Here is an 18,113-nt window from a genome sequence, read left to right on the forward strand (position 1 = left end):
GTTGGGATCGTAATCCTGACACCTCTGTGTCTCAGCAAAGCAGCTAGTAATTGTACCGTAATGAAATGTTCTTGTTTGATAACCAGTTAATTAGAGAAGACAATTATTCCAAATCCTGCTGACGCCCACGAACGGCTCCATGTCGTGCAGGCACTGAATGACAGCCGGGGCTGTTATCGGTAACCTCTGCATCCTGGCCCGCCTGCTTTATCAGAAACGCTGCTTCCCAAGCCTGGGGAATGAGGAAAAGAACCCAAACTCTCCCCAAAAAAGCAAGGGGTCTGCTGATCCCAAGTGAAAAGGTCTCTGCTAGAATCCTAGATGGAGTTTGGGGCATTTTGCTTCAAAAAAGAGATAGATCATCAGGAGAGAAGAGACGAAAAGTGCAGCAAAGGTCTCCAGGAGGAGAGTGAAGGACTCAGTTTATTTAGCTAGGAGACAAGACCAACAGGACCCACAGCCTCCAAATGTCTCCACAGCATCCAAATGCAACACAGCAAAGGAGGCACCAAATGATCCTCTGCATCTACTAAAGATAGAAAGAAGCAATAGGTTTAAATTGTAACAAGGGAAATGTTGGCTAAGCAAGAGGACAGCGTTCCTAACAGTAAGGATAATTAAGCATGGGAAGAGATTGCCTGGGGAGATGTGTAATCTCCACCACTGAGGGTTTAAGAACAGATTAGGCACACATCCATCAAGAATGGCTTAAGTAGAGATGATCCTGACTTCAGGCAGCAGCATGGTCTGGCTGACCTCTTAAGTCTCTCCTTGCCCTCCCTCTCTATGATTCCATGACTGGGAATTTTTCCCCCCAAATGTATAAATTTGGATTTCATTCTGCTTGTAAATCTAGAGGGTATTTCTTGTAACTATTATACACTTTCCTGCAAGATATCTCTTGGGATCATCGTAACTTACGGCTTATTCATAAGATGACTCGAAAGTACTTCCTCCTTGCACGGTGGTGTCTGCCACACCACCCTTCTCCTTGCATACAGCCTCCACACAGCCATTGGTAATATAGCAAACACGGCCACGTCATCCTTATTCCCTCCCAGATCTTCTTCACCTACTCATTCTCTCTGTATCCCTCCTGCTCCCTTCTTGGGGAACACTTATTCTGTCCCTCTGCCTGCCATTAAAATCAACTAACCCAAGCTACACTTTGTGTAAATCTCAGCCCATCTCCTTCAGACTAATACCTATAGTCTGGATTGCTAAATCCTGAGGTCAACAAGCTTGGAAGTAGGAGGCACCTGTCAACGATGCCCATCACGATGTTGCTGGTCAAGCTGACTTCATGGTGCCACCTGGGTGTAAGTCATCTATCACTCCATGTGAGGGCACAAGTGTGTTCCCAGGACAACCCACAGGAGACTCCAAATGAAACAGAGGAGGAGGGTGACAAATGCAACCCCTAACCTCTGATGAAAAGCACACAACATTCATCTTCCACACTTCTGATCTTGCTCTCCAAGAAGAGAAGTCACACCCTCGGAACTGCTTTTAAGAGCAGTTCTGACCTTTCACATCTTCCCTGGTCTCCATCAGACCTCTCTTGAAACCTTGTTTGGGATTGGTGCTTCTCCAGTACATGTCTTTCCTTGACACCCAGAAGGTGTTGAAACCACCTTCCAGGCCAGGACAGGTGGTTGGACTCTTCCAATCCCTCACTCCTGGGGCTTTGGAGCAGCAGCAGGAAACTCCAGCCAACAGTGGCTCCACCACTGACACCTCTCTACAGTGCTGGAAGTGAGCAGTCTGATGGCCACGCTGCCAGGCAGCACTTGCTGCATGAGGCTCCCATGGGACCTCTCCCCGGTGATGGCTCTGCCATAATACAGCTCTACAGCTGGCCCGAGGTGCCTCCGTCCCACTGCAGATATACGCAGTGTCCTGTCACCAGGTGATGTATCGGGTTCAATGAGCAGATGGATCTGATTAGATGGGTGAGCTATTATCTTCTGCTGAGTGAGTAATTTTTCTGCTGGGCCATTTATCCCTGGAGTGTGAACACTGTGTTATTCTCCAGGCTGTGCATTTGTATGGGAAAATCACATATGCATTTGGCCCTGGAGTCACTTAGCATTACTGAACTGCCCTGGTGAAGCAGGGCTATTGTGAGCAAGAACTCAACTCCGGTACCCTTCCATCCTCAGTGAGTCCCCAGACTCATAAACTCAACTGGAAATGCTGATTTTGTCTGACTTTGCATCTGCTCTCTTGGGATGGGAAGCCCGGGTTTAGTCTGAGGCTCACTCAGCAGATTGCTCAGGAACTTCTTGATGCCTCTGCTCTGAGTTTTCAGAGCCTAGGGGCACACTGACCCAATGCTTCGAATTTGTTGCTGGATTTCCTAATGAAAAGAAGCAGGTTCCAGAGACATCTGCAACTGCCAGTTTGGCAGCGTTCCCCATGCTCCATCATCACCAGGCTCCAAATCAACAGCCTTTTCCCCCAAAATACAGTGGGTGACCAGAAGGTGCTCAGAGAGGGAGTAAGAGCATGGCAGAAAAGAGCAAATCCCACCGGTGACTTCTCAGTACGCTCCAGGGAGTTTCCAGGCTTATCACCCAAATGAAATCCCCCTGACCGAGGACAGCCACCCAGGGCTGGGTGTCACCTGCCCTTCAGCAGAGACGGCCCATGGCAGGGCTGGTGGCCCCGTGGAAGGAGGGGAGGGGGTGGCAGCCCTGCCGGGTGGCATGAGCAGGGACCGGGCTGTGAGCACTATGTCCATGCTGGGGAAAAATCCTTCCTAGTGAATTAGCAGAGTTTGCTCCAATCTAGTCCTCAAATTCTTCTAATTTCTGTCAAATCAGGCAGCCCTTCTAAACCTTGCTGGATAACACTGTGAACGCCGGTCTATATCTGCTAATGAAGAAAAATAACACCGAGGCACGAGATTCTGAGAGCCTTGAGCAGGGACCTGGAGCTGCAGGCGGATTACTACGACAGGTACCCTATTTGATGATAATGGCTGAATTAGCATTTCACTCTCCACCAAAGTCTAAGCTATCTCTACAGGAACAGCTGTTAAACTATTTGCAAAGTTCAAAGAGTACGTATTAATATTTTTTTTTCCCTCGAGTCACATTCTTCAGATTCCCATGTAAGCTTCTTAGAAAGGGCCACGCCAGCTGTTGAAGAATGAAGATTACAACATCCTGCTAATGCAGTGCTGGAGATATTTAAAGGTATTGTTATTTATTACTGTTATGCACGCATGGCCACACTGGAAGGGGTTAAAATGGGGAAGAAAACAGCGCTTTGCCGAACAGGTGTCCTTGAGCAGTACCCAAGGACACGGAGATTGCTAATCCTGTATTCCACAGCATGATCAAATCACCAGGCAACAGATATAAATAAAAAAAGGCAGGAAATAAGGAAATTTAGATACAAGTGTGTCAGAGGGAAAATGAAGATTCATTGTGAAGAGGCTGAGAAGAGAAGAAGAAGGAACAAAACGACAAAGGCACAAATGATAAACCAGTAAGAACAAAAGAAGGGAGGGGGGGGAAAAGCCTCTCTGTGAAATACATGTCTGTGACAGCAGCAGCCAAATCAAAGATGCTCCTAGATTATATGGTTTCTTGCATAATATGCATTCCAGTTCCTGCTTGGTGTTTGTCTTTCAGCTAGTGCACGGGGAAAAAAACCATATCTGAAATGGGACGTGAGCAACCTTTATTTTACTTGTTTCATCAGGAGGAGAAAGCAAATTTGCTTTGTGGGAGCAGCAGCACCTGCTCAATGGCAAATAAATAGCTACAGCTTTGATATTACAGTGCATATAATCATTAGCAGCACAAATGACAGAGGATTAACCCTCCGCATGCTGGTTTGAACTACCTGACAAAGAGGTGGTGTCTTGTTTTCGCCTGCAGAAACGTTCTACGTAGCGTCTGTGGGGCGAGTGCAGCTGGAGCAGGGCTGAGGCTCTGCCTGCCTGGGGGTGGCACAGGACCACCCTTCCTAGCCCCAGCCACTGGCTGTGTGGCACTGGCAGCGTGGCTACAAGCCACCAGCACTGGGCTCTGCTCACCCCTCTGGCACGGGCACGGCAGCCACCCCACGCTCCCCACAGCTTCTCCATACACGATGAAGCTGGGAGGGACGGATGGACACGTCTGCAGGCACAGCAGGGCAGGTGCCGGGGGCTGCTGACACGTGCTGGAGGAGCACAAGTCCAAAATGCCCTGGCTGAGGTTGGGTTTATCGGCCAGCTTGCTTTGAACCCCCCCTCCCCAGTTTCTCCTGGCCTGCTGTTCTCCCACAAGGCAGGAACAAAAACACACCCAGGGCTGGGGAAATACTGCGTCCACTGGAAGTTGCAAAATAACGTTTGTAAACCTCATCTGAAGCAGAAACTACGGTGATGTAAATGACTACTTAATAACTTCACGTGGGGCTGGGGTCTGCACATGGGCCCTCTGGAGATGTCATGCCCCAGTCCCACCCTGGGGACACCTCAGGGGCTGTGAGAGATCCAAGTCTGGGACCACAGGCCAGCCCCAAATCGGATCCTACAGCCCCAAATCCACCTTCTTTTCTTATGCTAGGAAAAGGGGAAGTTTTCTTTAACTAAAACCTTGGTCATAATTGAGCAGGAATGTCCAGATCTGTCTCCTGCTTGCCTGCTTTGCCATTTCTGTTTTGGCTTTTCCCCAGGTTGTCTTCTGCACTGCTCTCTGCAGTGAGGATATGAAGATATTCTGCTGTCAGCAGAGCTAGGAACATCACACCAGGTGAAATAGTTGCCTTTTCCACCTTTCCACTCCGCCCCAGAGCATGATGCTCCTGCCCGGTGATGAGCCAAACCACAGTCTGGTGCAGCCACGTGGCAGTCTGGGCTCCCAGGTCCCTGCAGGATTTTGGCCAGTGCTGCGTAGCTGTCCTGCTCAGTCACCGTCCCCTCCTGAGACATGTCAAGAGAGTGCTTGCCATGGGCTGTTTGCCTTCATCGTGAATGTGTGCTGCAGTCCTTGGGAGCAAGGATCTGCAGGACAGCCTAGGCACTTCTTTTCATGTGTTAAAGACATTCTGTAAATGTTTTGCGTTTGTTTATTTTTTTTTTTCCCTTTTCTTTTTTTTTTGCTTTCTGCTTTCCACTGCATTGCCTTATGAACCTAAACAAACTTGACTGGGGATGCTGGCAGAGGAAAGCAAAAAAGCAAACAGGGACTAAATAAACTCTCTTTCAGCCAAACACTTCAGGAGTGAACGTGCCACATTGCACAAACCAGTAATATGGTCCCAGAGCCAAAGATAAATAGCATCCCTCCAGCCGGAGTCCCGGGCAGGGAGGTAGCTGTCGTGGGAGAAAAGTATACAGCTGGAGACAAAGCCAGGAAGTTAATATTTAAGCATTCAGACAAGGAACAAATGACTTAATTAAATCAATTACAGAGGGAGAAATGGAGCCACTTAGAAAGTGTGTGCAAAGAGACGGCAAGGCTGCTACTATCTCATAAAAGAGAAGAAGGGAGAGTTAGCAGGGAAGATAAACGGACTGGTTTAATCCCTGCTGTTAATTAAGAGCTGAGCATTTGCACTACGCTGAGTCAGGGTCGCACCAGCACTTCCATTATATAAACCACATTTGCAGCTGAGCTCAGTGCCCAATCTACAGTGATATTTGTAACCAGATGGAGTAAGGGAGAGGCAGAGCGAGATGTTGGAAGGGATGAAAGCAGGAGAAAGAGGTGACAAAAAAGCTTTTCCACACTCCTAAACCTCCCACGCCTTGCACCAATAGCCCAAAGCCAGCTCCTGCCCTCCAGCTTCCCAGGCAGCAGGGCTGGGGTCAACCTGCTGCACAAGGAGGGATCTCCCTTCCTTCTTCAGCATGAGAAATTCCTGCATGATTTCCCATCGATCCGTCCAAAGAGGATGAAAACATCAAAGCAACACTTTGCACAGTACGGAGACTCCAAAGCAAAAGGGATTTCATCCCAGAAGATGCCTTGCTCTTATTTCTGCCTTGGTGTGGGGCTATTTCCTAGTATAACTTCCATTTAAATTATTTTTTTTCTTCCCTGCTCATCCCTCCCCAAATGTAGCTGCTTCGAATGCTGGCCATGGGCACCCAATGGGAGATGGGGCCAGCCTGAAGTTGGCAGCCAGGCTGTAGGAGAAGGGCTCACTACTCGTGGGGGGACTGCCAGTTAAAGCATGTTTGGGATCAGAGACACATCACACACAGTGTCAGATCTCGCTCTGCCTGACAAAAAGACACACTTGATACGGAATGCATTCCCTGGGGTTTTCTCAATAGGCAACAAGCAATCACAGGCTTTTGTAACTGACTCAGCATCAACAAAACAGTTAAAGCAGGACCTAGAAGTCTCCATGTGAAGCAGACTAAAAGTGGTTGACAGCTTTGGGGCAGGAAGGTTTCCTCTGCAAGGCCACTTCAGACATATCCTTCCTAAGCTTTTAAAGCCTTAATGTTAGATTTGAGGCCAGTGATGTAGAGAGTTAATAGTTTTTATTTTGTTTGCCGTTACTCCTTGTAAGTAAATAAAATACAAACCCATCTCCTGTCTAAGGCTGTAAAAGCCCCATGTCAGGGAAAGGCCACTGATGTTTTTGCAAAGTATGATCTTAACAAGAATAATTAGTTGTCATAAAAATTTCCTCTTCCCCATGAAACAACAGATTTTTCTAAAAACCAGGCAGAGGCAAAGCCGACTCAGCACATCCTCCTGCAGCCCCATCCCTGCCCTGCCTGCGACATGGGTCAGGCCCTCCCTCCTCGGGGCAGGCGGGTGGCAAAGACCTGTGTGCAGGGCACCCCAAGGAGGTGACCGAGGGCCAGGTCACATCACCGCCGCACCGGCTCCGGGCTGGGAGCGTGCCATGCAAACCACTCGAGCGTCACTTCGAGTGGGAGTGGGCACTTCAGCACCTCTCCTGGAAATAGCCTTCGTTTCTGTGCATACGCTTCAGCCTGTTTAAGCCCCCGGTCACACTCTGAATGTGCTTGGGGAGACTCTGATGCTCTGTACCATGGAAAAACACATTTCAACAGTTGAAAGCAAAAAAAAAAAAAAAAAAAGAGATCACTAACTCACTTGTTTTTGCTCTTCTCCCAGACTGTCCCACATCGATGCAACAATTTTTGATACATCTCCGAAGGTAGCATTGGGGTTCTGCCCTTTGATGGCTGCTTGTGTGTCTCTGAAAAACAGGGCGTAGGCTGACACGGGCTTCTGGGGTTCATTGGGATCCTTCTTTTTCTTCTTCTTTTGGCTTTTAGGCTTTTTGCCCAGGTCTGTTGATGGTCTTTTCTCTCCAGTAACCTGCAAAACCAAGAGATGAACCTTAGCAGGCAGCTGAGAGCAGTCTGACATGAGTCCCTGCCACAGCTTGTTAGCAAAGGGGACAAGAGAGGGAATGGGCAGAGGAGGGCTCCCAGCATGGTGAGGAGGGCAGAAGCCCTGGGGGTCCCCTTATCCCCCAGGAGCCTCTAGAACCATCACACAAACCAGCTTGGGTGCATCATCACAGCCCAGTTCACAACGTGTGTTCAACCCTTGCTGCTCCAGTGGTCCCTGCTTCAAAGCTGGGGCTTTTCAGACACTCACCCTCAGTTACTCCCCTTCTCCCTCCTCCTCCCTGGTATCAGAAGCTCATTCACTCCTGGATACTCTTCTGGGACCTCTCCAAATGCCTTGCTTCTCAGCCAGATCCCTTTAGCAGTCCATGAATTTTTCCAAACTCGGTTTCCACATGGTTTCTGATTTCCAGCCCCATAATTCTCCTTTGCAAGCTGCTTCTGACTTTCCTCGCCCTCGCGTGTGCCAGCAGCTCAGCCTCCCCGCTCCCCAGGCAGGAGGCTCGCCAGCACTGACCAAGCAGCACCAGCATGTTAGCTGTCACACTGACGCCACCCAAAATTTGTTTCACCCTGATAACAGGTATGTACCCCAGGAAATAAACTATTTTAATTTTATGTATTAAATGCTTTGCATGCACCGCTCACTCTACAACCGCTCCGGGTCGTGCTGTATCCATACTCGGTGCCCTGTGGGTGGCTGAATCACGGGGAGCAGGACACAGGCAACGGTAGTTGGACATGAGACACTGCCACCGGGCTGGGAAGCAAAACAGCAAGGCTGGAAACAGGGATGCTTCCAGTGAAGGTAGCAAAGAAAGAAGATCCTACGGCTGAGCCTCTGCTGGGATGCCCTGGGTGGTGTGTTGAGTGTATGGGACCGCAGAAGCCTCTGTGTGGAGTTGTGCAAAGGAAAAGACCCCTGGAAAGCACTTGGACATACATCAAAGCTCTCAACGCATTAACTGTGGTCAGTGAAAGCTTGCACTACAGGGAAGCACCATTATCCTTATTTTATAGCAGAGGGAAAACTAAATACACCAGAGGTTAAACATGGCAGAGAATAAAACCATTTGCTGTCATCTGGCTGCTGCAGCCTGGATCTCTGCATCCTCAAGGGCAAATAGGGCAGCAGCACCTCTGCCTGCAGACCCTCTGTACTCGAGCACCAAGTGCTCAGCCACTACCTGACTTCGGCAGCCCCAGCTCTACCAGGTGCATGGGCTAATTACATTACTTAGAAAGTTGCCGAGCCTGTCAATTAGAGGTCTAAAAGAAATTAAAGAAAAATCAATTGACACAGGTCTAAACACCAAGCTGTTGCGAAAACTGTGCATCCCGGTGAGCACTGGGAGCAAAAGTCCTGTTCTCCTGATGGATTTGCTGATTTGATTGTGTGCTTGGAAGCACTGGGATTTAAGAGGCTTCACTTCAGCTGGCACAGGACAAGCACGGGGAGGAAAGGGCAGCAGCGCTCCTGTTCTCCGCTCAGCAGCTCTTGACTGGTCATTAAGTTCAGTATCAGTGCAGTGACATTTGTCAAACAGACAGTGACCATTAGTGAATGAGCAGAGAGACCAAAAAAATTGCATTTAATTTAAAATTGCCCAATTGGGCTTGAATGGGAGGCCTGGAGGTGAAAGGCCAGCTGATTAGGAGAAAATAAATGCATGACAGGGCTTCAGCCCATTAGCAAGTGAGATGGTATTTTAACTAACTGTAATCCTGTTTGATTCACTTAAGTGCTGTGGGGGGGACCTGCTCTCCTCACAGCCGTTGACCACGCGAAGGAGCTGGGAACAGGCACAATGTGACCACAGCCATGACGATGGTTTTACAGTCAGTCCCGCTTAGGCAGCACCAAAGAGCAAAGAGTATTTGTGGCAAACAGACGCTGCCTGCAGGGCTGTCTGGAGCCATCAGGAGGGAGAAGAGCAGATCAGGACTTCAACTGGTTTTCCTGGGGTTTACCAGGTGTGACGCAGCACGGGATGAGACAACAGTCCAGCCCTGGCCTGCAGAAGATGCTTGAACAACCTAAGCCACGTTGATGGCTAAAAGCAAGCCCCGGTGAGCCAGGGCCTCACTGCCCCAGAGCAACCGCATCCCCCAAGGGCTGAGCCATGGTCAAAGAGACCATGAAGGCTCATACAGCAGGATGAAGTGCACGGCCACCAGCCCCTGCACGGACCTGCTCTGAAGATGCAGCAGAGGGTATGTTCAATACCAGATGTGGATTGGGGCGATTCATTGGTGAAGATGTGATCCCATAAACTGGAGGCTTGGTGTCTTCTTAGATGGTGAACCCATGAAGAGCAGGAACCTCACAGACAACATGCTTTTAATAACTATGGAAGGAGATTGCTAATCCAGCTGGAATCTGGGCTGTAATGACCTCTCCCTCCCATGCATGTGTACACCGCCCTGAAGCAACGAGGCAGGTAAATGCATCAGTGAGTCTGGGAGACTCCTAAAATCAACAACTCCCTGGCTCAGAGGACCTGCTGGACCTGAACTACTTGCTGGCATCAGACCCATTTCTTTAACACGTGATCTTCTTGGTCACAAGGTTAATTTCAGCTTGTTAGATGTTGCTTTGATGACTTGTTGCAGAAAGGACCTCAATGTCCATATGAAATATGACTGATGGGTGAATACAGCAGCTGTGTAGATAGAGAAAGCAAACAGAAACCTGCAGGCCACACCACAGTTCTGCTGCTTCCTTTACACTTACGGTCTCCTTCCTCCATCAAATATGTCACTCCTGTTCCATAGGAGTTTACAGGGCAGAAAAATGAGAGGGCATGCCCTTAGAAATAGAAAAAATTAAAATCTCTGCAAGTTGTCATAATTTGGACATCACCAAATTCTTCCTGCCCCCACAGGCATCACTGGCTCAACAAGAACAGAAGATCTAACACCAAATCCATGTCCTCCCCAGTGACTCCTGCAGCCCCGGACAGCTGGGAGGAAAGCTGGGTGATGCTGAAAGAGGCAGAGAGAGAGAACATAGTGTGTAACTAAGCTGAAACTCATTTTACACTGACATGAAAGATTTCAGCTCCCAGGTAATTGCCTGGAGCTGTGTGACACAGGCTCTGGGAGATGGCAGATGGTGGGGTCCAGCAGCATGACCTGTCCCACAGTGTCCCCCAAACGTGGAATCGCAGAGTTTGAAAAACTTAATCTATTTTCAATCACATGTATCCCTTCTTTTTACATTTCTATTCCACAGAAGCTGTTTTCACATCCATATGTGCACTCTGCTTTGATATAGCCTGATCTGAAGTAAAAGCTGCCAGCAGATGAAAAACTACAGGCTTGATTTGAATACATTTGTCTGGATTTCCATGGAAAGGGAAAGGTTTTTGCTCAGTCTTAGCATTCTTGTAGTTTTCCAGTCTCTGCGCTGTTTGCTGCTTTGGTTAGACATTCAAATCCTGTCACAACTGTCTATTTTTGCAGGACAAGGTTACAATCCCAGTGCTCCTGGTGTCATCGTTGGATCAGCACCTTCCAGAAGAAGGTTTTCCATGAAAGGCCTTAATCAAAGTTCCTCAGGGAGACCAGTGATTGACCTGCAGGCACAGAGACCCATGGGGTGTTGAGGCAGCAACCCTGCAATTGCTGCAATTTGCCCTCAGTAAATAACAGACGGAAGACTTGTGGAACACAGCATGTGTTGTTTGCTTTGCTGGTGCATTTTGAGAAAGATGGACAACAACCAAGATGTCCCCAAACCCCTAGAAAATCCTTAGGTTCCTTGATGCCATGCTCAGCAGCAGTTGTGCTGGCCGTAGAGGCAGAATCTGTGCCACTAAGCCATTGCTGACTGCCTAAAACATTGCCTGGGTGAAATAAATGGCAGAGGACTCTTCTTCTTTAATTTCTATTTTTTTTTTTTTTTCTCTTAGCAAACCATGCCTGGTGAGCTGTTAAATCTCCCTCTGCATTATTTTCCTTCCCTGTTTTAGTCTCTTCTACCTGCCACCAGAAATCTAATTTTGCACCCAAGCATTTGCAGAACCTTAGCCCTGAACCTGCTTTGCTCATCAAAACCGTCATTGGTGGAAACTCTGCAGCTTGATGGACAGGGTAAACCATGGAGAGAAAAGCCCAACTCTCAATGCCAAGCTTGCTGCATGCACCACCCAAGAATGTGTGCTAGCCTGCCATGCTGTACCTCAACCGTAGGTTGGAAACAAGCTCCCCATCCTTGGGAAAGTCTCCCACTACATATACATATTTAAAAAAAAAAAAGACCAAAAGTCTGTGTTCTTATTAGCACACTTCAAGCCTTACTGAAAAACATAATCTGCTGTTTTCTCGCTGTCTGTTAAAACAGGCGTGACCGCACGTACCTTGTAATGTGACTCTGTCTCCTCTTCCTGAGTAGAACTGGAGGGAGATGGTGTAGCAGACTTACTTCCCGGGGGTGATGGGGAACCGTGGGTAACACCACTCCGCATCCCCATCTGGGAAATCAGCTGTGACTGGCTGAGAGCGCTCATGGGGCCGGCCAACATCCCGGGGCGATTGATCAGGGGCACTTGACGGTTGGACTCATAGGATGTGGCGTCTGAGTGGACCATCTCCTGGATCTGAGTGAGGAGAATATCACCTTGTAATTACAAAATGTATTTATATGTTGGTCATACTGTCAAATCACTTTAAGATGAACTTATTGATTGATTTAAAATTATTCTACACAGCTGGTAAAGTCTTCCTTGTGCCCCCTCCCAAACAAGGCCAGAGCAAGAACCGAGTATTGTGCACCCAGGGCTCTGCTCCTGATATTGCCCTGACCATGGTGACTACAGAGGGGGGCTAAATCATCTTTGTACATTGGTCTCTGTGTCCAGGAGGTGCCCCGGCCTGCCTCAGGGACCAGTGGTGCCTGGCACCTTCCAGGGCTCTGAAAGAAAAGTTCAGAAATGAGCACTTTTTGACCAAATCACTGGGAGAAGGGAGGGTGTTGCAAAGTCTCGGGCATTTCTGGGGCCAAGCCTTGCTGCTGCACATGGGAGGTCATTGCTGAGCACTGGCACATGTTGTGCCAGGGTATTTGGGGCCCATGGTTGACAGTCCAGCCCTGGGAGATCAGTGATGCAGCAGTAGAGGCCATGGATCCCAAACACGCTCTTTCTGAGCAATACTTGGTGTTGACATTTTGTAGGAGGGTCCAGTACGGAGGCAAGAACCAAGTAATGACACCACACTGATGTGATGAAAGTCGTTCTCCTTTATTTACCCGAATAGCCCCAAGATATACAGAGCCAGACAGTCACGCCCTCTATGCTTTACAATCTATTGGCTAAAGGCACTTATCACACACCCAGAAGTGCTGTGATAGGTCTGCATCGTTAGTACACGTGTACAAACTAAATCTACTTTGCGGTCAGTGTATCTGGGCATTCAAACAGGAAGGAAGCACTCGCTTGACTTCCTCATTCTTGCCTTTCAAGGTGACCTCAAGGACAAGATTACCACGTGGCAGTTTTCTGCTCTGAGGCCCAGCCTGGATTGTCCAAACCCTGTAGAATCAGTGCACGTCCCTGATCCTCAAGAAATCCTACCACAACATTTAGTAACTGCATAGGTGGAAAAATATCTGCTTGTCTGAGTTTACAAAGGTACCACAACCACCCCTTCTGCATCCTCTGTACGGCTGTTGGGTTGCTGGTGCTACTGGGGTTAAACCTAGAAGTAGTAAGCACAAACGCAGTCAGTGGAAGCCCAGGCCCCTGCTTCCTCCACGTCAGTCTGCCCAAAGCTGTGACACTACCATCACGCCAGAGGTTTGCATGTCCCCGAGCCCCGGAAGGCCCAAGCACCATGACATGCCCCAAGATGGACCCCAACGCGTGGGGGCAAGCTCTGCTGGTGGTCACCACCTCATTACAGCTCCTCCTGGCAATAACTCTTCTAATTTTAAATACTGCAATCAGCTCCAATCCCACTGAAATTAATGTAGCAGGAAAAAAAAAAGTACAGACAGGGGCAAAGAAAATGATGAGCTGCCTGTTAAGATTTCCCAGTGAGGGAAGGAACCAGAAATGATGTATGTGTGTGCATGCATGTAGGTAAGAGATGAGGGAGGAGGCTACGTGATAGAGTTGTCCCCAAAAATGAAGAGTTTCCTAACACCTATTTGTCTATTCGCATAATGTGGGAGCAAGGGGACATCTGATGAGACTGAAAGGCAACTAATCACACATGGCTGCAGGGACACACGGACATGGCAAAGGCCACCAGCACAAGTGCTGCCTCCTGAGGCTGCTGAGCTCAATGGTCTCAAAAGATTCAAAAGAAGAATGAAACATAGATATATGGCTAACAAGAAATGTTGAATGCTACATTAGACAAAATAGAAATACCTTGTGGAGCATATGTCCCCCCATATCATGGCATAAACTAATGTTAAAGTGGTTGGGTCAAGCGGCATCAGCAACAAACCCTCTGTCCTGGCCAAGGAGGGAAGATGGTATGAGATGAAGACAAACCTGGCCATGTTGTTGGTGTATGGAAGGTTGTGGGGCTTCCCTGCTCTCTGCTCAGCCAAGACGCCATTTCCAGTTTGTACCATTTTCCTTGAAAACCCCATTTTCACCCCAGGATCCATCCCTGCCCGGTCACCCCCCAACAGTAGGGGCTCAGCCCCACTGCAGCCCCCGCGGGCAGAGCCAAGCTGACTTGTGCCCCACAGCCTCATTCAGCCATGGAGGAAGCCAGTGGGAGGGGGAGTAAAGCCCTGCCTGAAACATTTTCCAGAATTTTTCCCTTTTATATTAATCTGATTAATGTTAACATGAGTTTAAAGACCCAGGCTTTATTTATTAACAATCTTCAGTTCCTATAAGCCCACTGAGGTGCAATCTCTCATTACCAGGGGAGGCTTGCCAACTCCATTAGCAGCACATACAGAAAGAAACCCAGGGAAGACCTGCAAGGGCTCAGTAGGCTTCAGAGGAAATAAATCCAAATGCAAAACCAGATTTGCTGCTGCAGGTCAGGAATCAAGAGCTTTACACAACACCCAACAGCATGTTCTGATCTCTTTCGGATTCTCCATCAGTAGAAGGAGTATGTGTCAGGGGAATGGATTTTCCTAGATCTGCCCTTTTTTCTGTATTAATTATGAAGTGCAGGGATTTAACTCACAGGAAGAAAATCATGCCTTCCATTTCAAGAGCACGCTGAGTCTGACCGAGGCTGACCTAGGGGCCACGCTGGATCGCCGTCCTTGGCTTTGGTGGTTGCAAGGAAACACCAGCTCACAGAGGCAGCAGCGTTGGCTTTGCTCCATCTCAGAGCTGAGGAAACTCACTGCTGCTTGAGCTATGGCAAGTTTTATGTGCCCTTAACACCTGCTTTATTGCAGAGGTCTGGCTTCTCCTTGCCACATGTTGCTTCGTGGGAAATCCCGACCAAAAAGACATCGAGGATGTTCCCGTTGCAGCCAAGCAAGGTGGGGAGGGCCAACAGGCTTGGGCAGCACAGGAGGCATCAGAGAGGCAATTTCTGCATTTGCAATTGAGTTTGCAAATGTCCTGGGAATGGCCAGGGGTGGGACAGGCAGCGACGGGGAGCCTGCAAGGTGGGAAGACAGGCCAGCACCCATCTGCTGCATGAGCAGCAAGCTCCTTCCCAAATTTCAGTGAAAAAGGTACATTTGTCTTGGATTTTGTCAGTTTAATCCAGACCTTTCATGTTGGAGAAGATCTGCCAGCTGCTAAGAAAAAGAATAATTTATTGTCCGTATTTTAAATTTAAATGAAGAAAAAGTTTAGAAGATGGGTGTTTTAGGAATAGGGAAGGCTATGAAACGTGGCTTAAAAAATTTTAAAATTTAAAATAGCTCATTCACATTTGCAGCCATGGCAGTCTCTTGGGTAAATACTGTATTAAGACAATTTTTTTGAAACTTTTATTATGTGGCCAATAGACCACAACAGCTCCGTTTATCCATTAAATATGTAATCATACACTTTTTCTTTACAGTGCATGTTATTTATGCATCAGAGCAGAACGAGTCCAGGAGTGCAATTATGGATATGGGACACGTGCTGCAAATGCTTATGAAAATTTGCAGGAAAAAAACAGAAACCTGAGCCCTGGCTCAGAGAACCCATACAGAAGCCTCCTGCTGACAGCAACCCAACCACAGCCCTCTCTTAAAAAGCAGAGACACTGCATTTCTCCTGGGACTTCCCCCTTCCTCCAAGGATATCTTAGCCCAAGAGGCCTCCTTCTAAGCAGCTGCCTATTTCTTTACATCATTTCAATCTGGTGGTTTTACGCAATACCTTTGCTGAATATTGCTGGTTCTGACCCCAGTTTCTTACTCCCCCATGTCTCCATCTCTTCTCCCCACGGCCAGGAGGTTTTGCAGAAGGACATGTACAACTATGTCCCTTGCATGCAACCCTGCTGACCGCCGTCTGGAGGGGCAGGATCTGGACCCACCATTTGTCACTCACTATTTCCCTTTTTTTCTAAAAAAAAAAAATAGTTTCGGAAGCAACATGCCAGGCTGCCATCTCCCCACAGCCCCTGCCCACAGCCCCTGATGTCCTCAGGACCTGGGAGGGTGACCGGTGGGAAGCCATTGGTGCTCTCCGGATGTAAAATGTTTGGGGTGAAAATGAAGGTGAGCAGCTTGTGTGCAGCCCTGGCACTTCTGCTGTGGGCTTTAGGGTGATGATGGTCTTCGCTCAAGCTGGGGAAAGGGTTGGTCCTGCTTTCCACTGCGAGATCCAGCAGACACGGAGCTATTTCAGGGGCCTTAGTTGTACACCCAAAGTAGTTGATATCCCCCCCCCCCCCGAAAGACTCAAGGAAAGAGACCCAGGAGCAGGATTCAGAGATGCTCCCCTGAAGTAAATGGCCTAAGTAGGCAAGTAAATGATGGATGAAATTGCAATGATGGCAAACCAAAGCGAAAGAAGGTAACAAATGCAATGTTCCCCCTGCAAAAGCAAACAGCCTCTTCTCTCACTGCACACCGGTCCTGTGGGAGGCAACCCCAGCCACGGGCTCACTGGGGCTGCACCCACGCCTTCCTCTTCCACAAAGCATTCAGCAGCCCCGCAGAGCCCAATGGAAGCACACGTATAATTAAATAACCACCCTGCAAATGTGATTAGCTCCAACACCAGGAGGAGTGTGTCTGACAGCCAGGTCAGATCCTGTCTCCATCCTGGGCATCCAGCGCGACAAGCTCGCTGCGAGGTGCTGCAAAAGGCTCGGGATGTGTTTGCAGCTTCCACTGAAAAGACGTTTTGCATCTCAGAGGAAACATGAGTGAAATGTGATGTAGTCATAGCTAAAGTAATTAAGTGCATCTTACTTAGCAGATTCCCAAAGGCTGTGCTAACTCAAAGACAGCTTCTTTTTTTCCAAAATATTTCATTTTTTTTTAATGAATATGCATACCAGGCCTATAAATGCTCCAGCTAATCCTAAGAAGGAAAGAAAAATAGGCTGACAAACGGCACATGCTTCGCGCCTCTTGTTTCTGGGGAGAAAAGTAATCCAGCGTGAGTGACAAAACACTGTGAGGAAGAGGCTGGTTGGGGGCCTGGACGCTCTGCTAGCAAAGAGAATGTTTTGAAATGTGTCAAGACAAGCTGCAACTTAACTGCTCCACAAAATTCCTATGTTAGAAGCATCTCTTTCCAGCTATAGGGGCTACAGCTCTGGCCAGCAGACATGGGGCTCAGGTCCCAGGCTCAGGTAGGGACGGTTGCTGTTGTTGAATGTCCTCTCCAGCAAAATCCTAATTCCCAACCGAAGCCTTGAGGCAGGTCCCACCCCCATAACCACTTTCTGCCTTCACTTTGCATGGGATTTTTCTCCTGCTCCTCCCACTTTCCTCGGTCTTGGCCACCTACTGAAGGTATCACCATGTTTTGGCGGCAGACGTACAAATTCAGAGGTTCTGTGTTATTCCCCCCTGGTGTGTTTTGCCCTCGCTGCATACATGGAGCAGCGATGCTCCAAGCTGCTCCAGCCCTGCTGGCTGCTGGCTGGGCTGTGATCCCAGGTGGGGTCTGTGCCGAAGCACTTGCAGATGTCACCCAGCAGGAAAGGAAGAAATTTGGCTGGAGCTTGCTGTACGGTGTTGGCTGACCCCCGCTGCACCACAGCCCACCGGGCTAAAGCAGAGCCGTGTAAAGCGGGACATGCAAAAAATGATGGCCAAGACCAGTGGGAGCGAGCAGAGAGCGCAGCCCCAGCCCAGGGGCATCGCCCCACACGCCGGGGAGACCGGCACATGGGGGAGACCACCAGGCTTCCTGCCAGGCTTCCCTCCAGAGAAGGACTGGGGGTATCGGTAGATGAAAAACTGGACATGAGCCAGCCCTGTGCGCTTGCAGCCCAGAACCCACCCGTGCCCTGGGCTGCAGCCAGAGCAGGGGGGGCAGCAGGGCCAGGGAGGGGATTCTCCCCCTCTGCTCCGCTCTGGGGAGACCCCCCTGCAGTGCTGGGGCCAGCTCGGGGGCCCCCAACAGCAGAAGGACCCGGAGCTGCTCGAGCGGGGCCAGAGGAGGCCACGGAGATGCTGGGGGGGCTGGAGCAGCTCCCCTGGGAGGCCGGGCTGAGAGAGTTGGGGGGGTTCAGCCTGGAGAAGAGAAGGCTCCGGGGAGCCCTTCGAGCGGCCTCCCAGGGCTTAAAGGGGGGGCAGGAAAGGTGGGGAGGGACTCTGGGTTGGGGGGTGTGGAGATAAGTTGAGGGGTGATGGTTTTGAACTGAAAGAGTGTAGATTTAG

General features: G+C 49.2%; 1 protein-coding gene across 6 annotated transcripts in view; it reads right to left on the minus strand.

Annotated features, from left to right (window-relative positions):
* The window catches only part of TOX2 (TOX high mobility group box family member 2), a 155,845-nt gene that overhangs the window by 13,302 nt on the left and 124,430 nt on the right, over positions 1 to 18,113 (minus strand). For all 6 annotated transcript variants that reach the window (XM_042801188.1, XM_033003643.2, XM_033003646.2 and 3 more), the window contains exons 4-5: positions 11,704 to 11,943; positions 7,080 to 7,307 (exon numbers count right to left, since the gene is read on the minus strand). In XM_042801188.1, the coding sequence (XP_042657122.1) occupies positions 7,080 to 7,307; positions 11,704 to 11,943 (468 nt within the window). The remainder of the gene's footprint in view (positions 1 to 7,079; positions 7,308 to 11,703; positions 11,944 to 18,113) is intronic.

This window comes from Tyto alba, unplaced genomic scaffold (genome assembly GCF_018691265.1).
Source record: "Tyto alba isolate M040663 unplaced genomic scaffold, T.alba_DEE_v4.0 Super-Scaffold_33, whole genome shotgun sequence".
NCBI classification, from domain to species: Eukaryota; Metazoa; Chordata; class Aves; order Strigiformes; family Tytonidae; genus Tyto; species Tyto alba.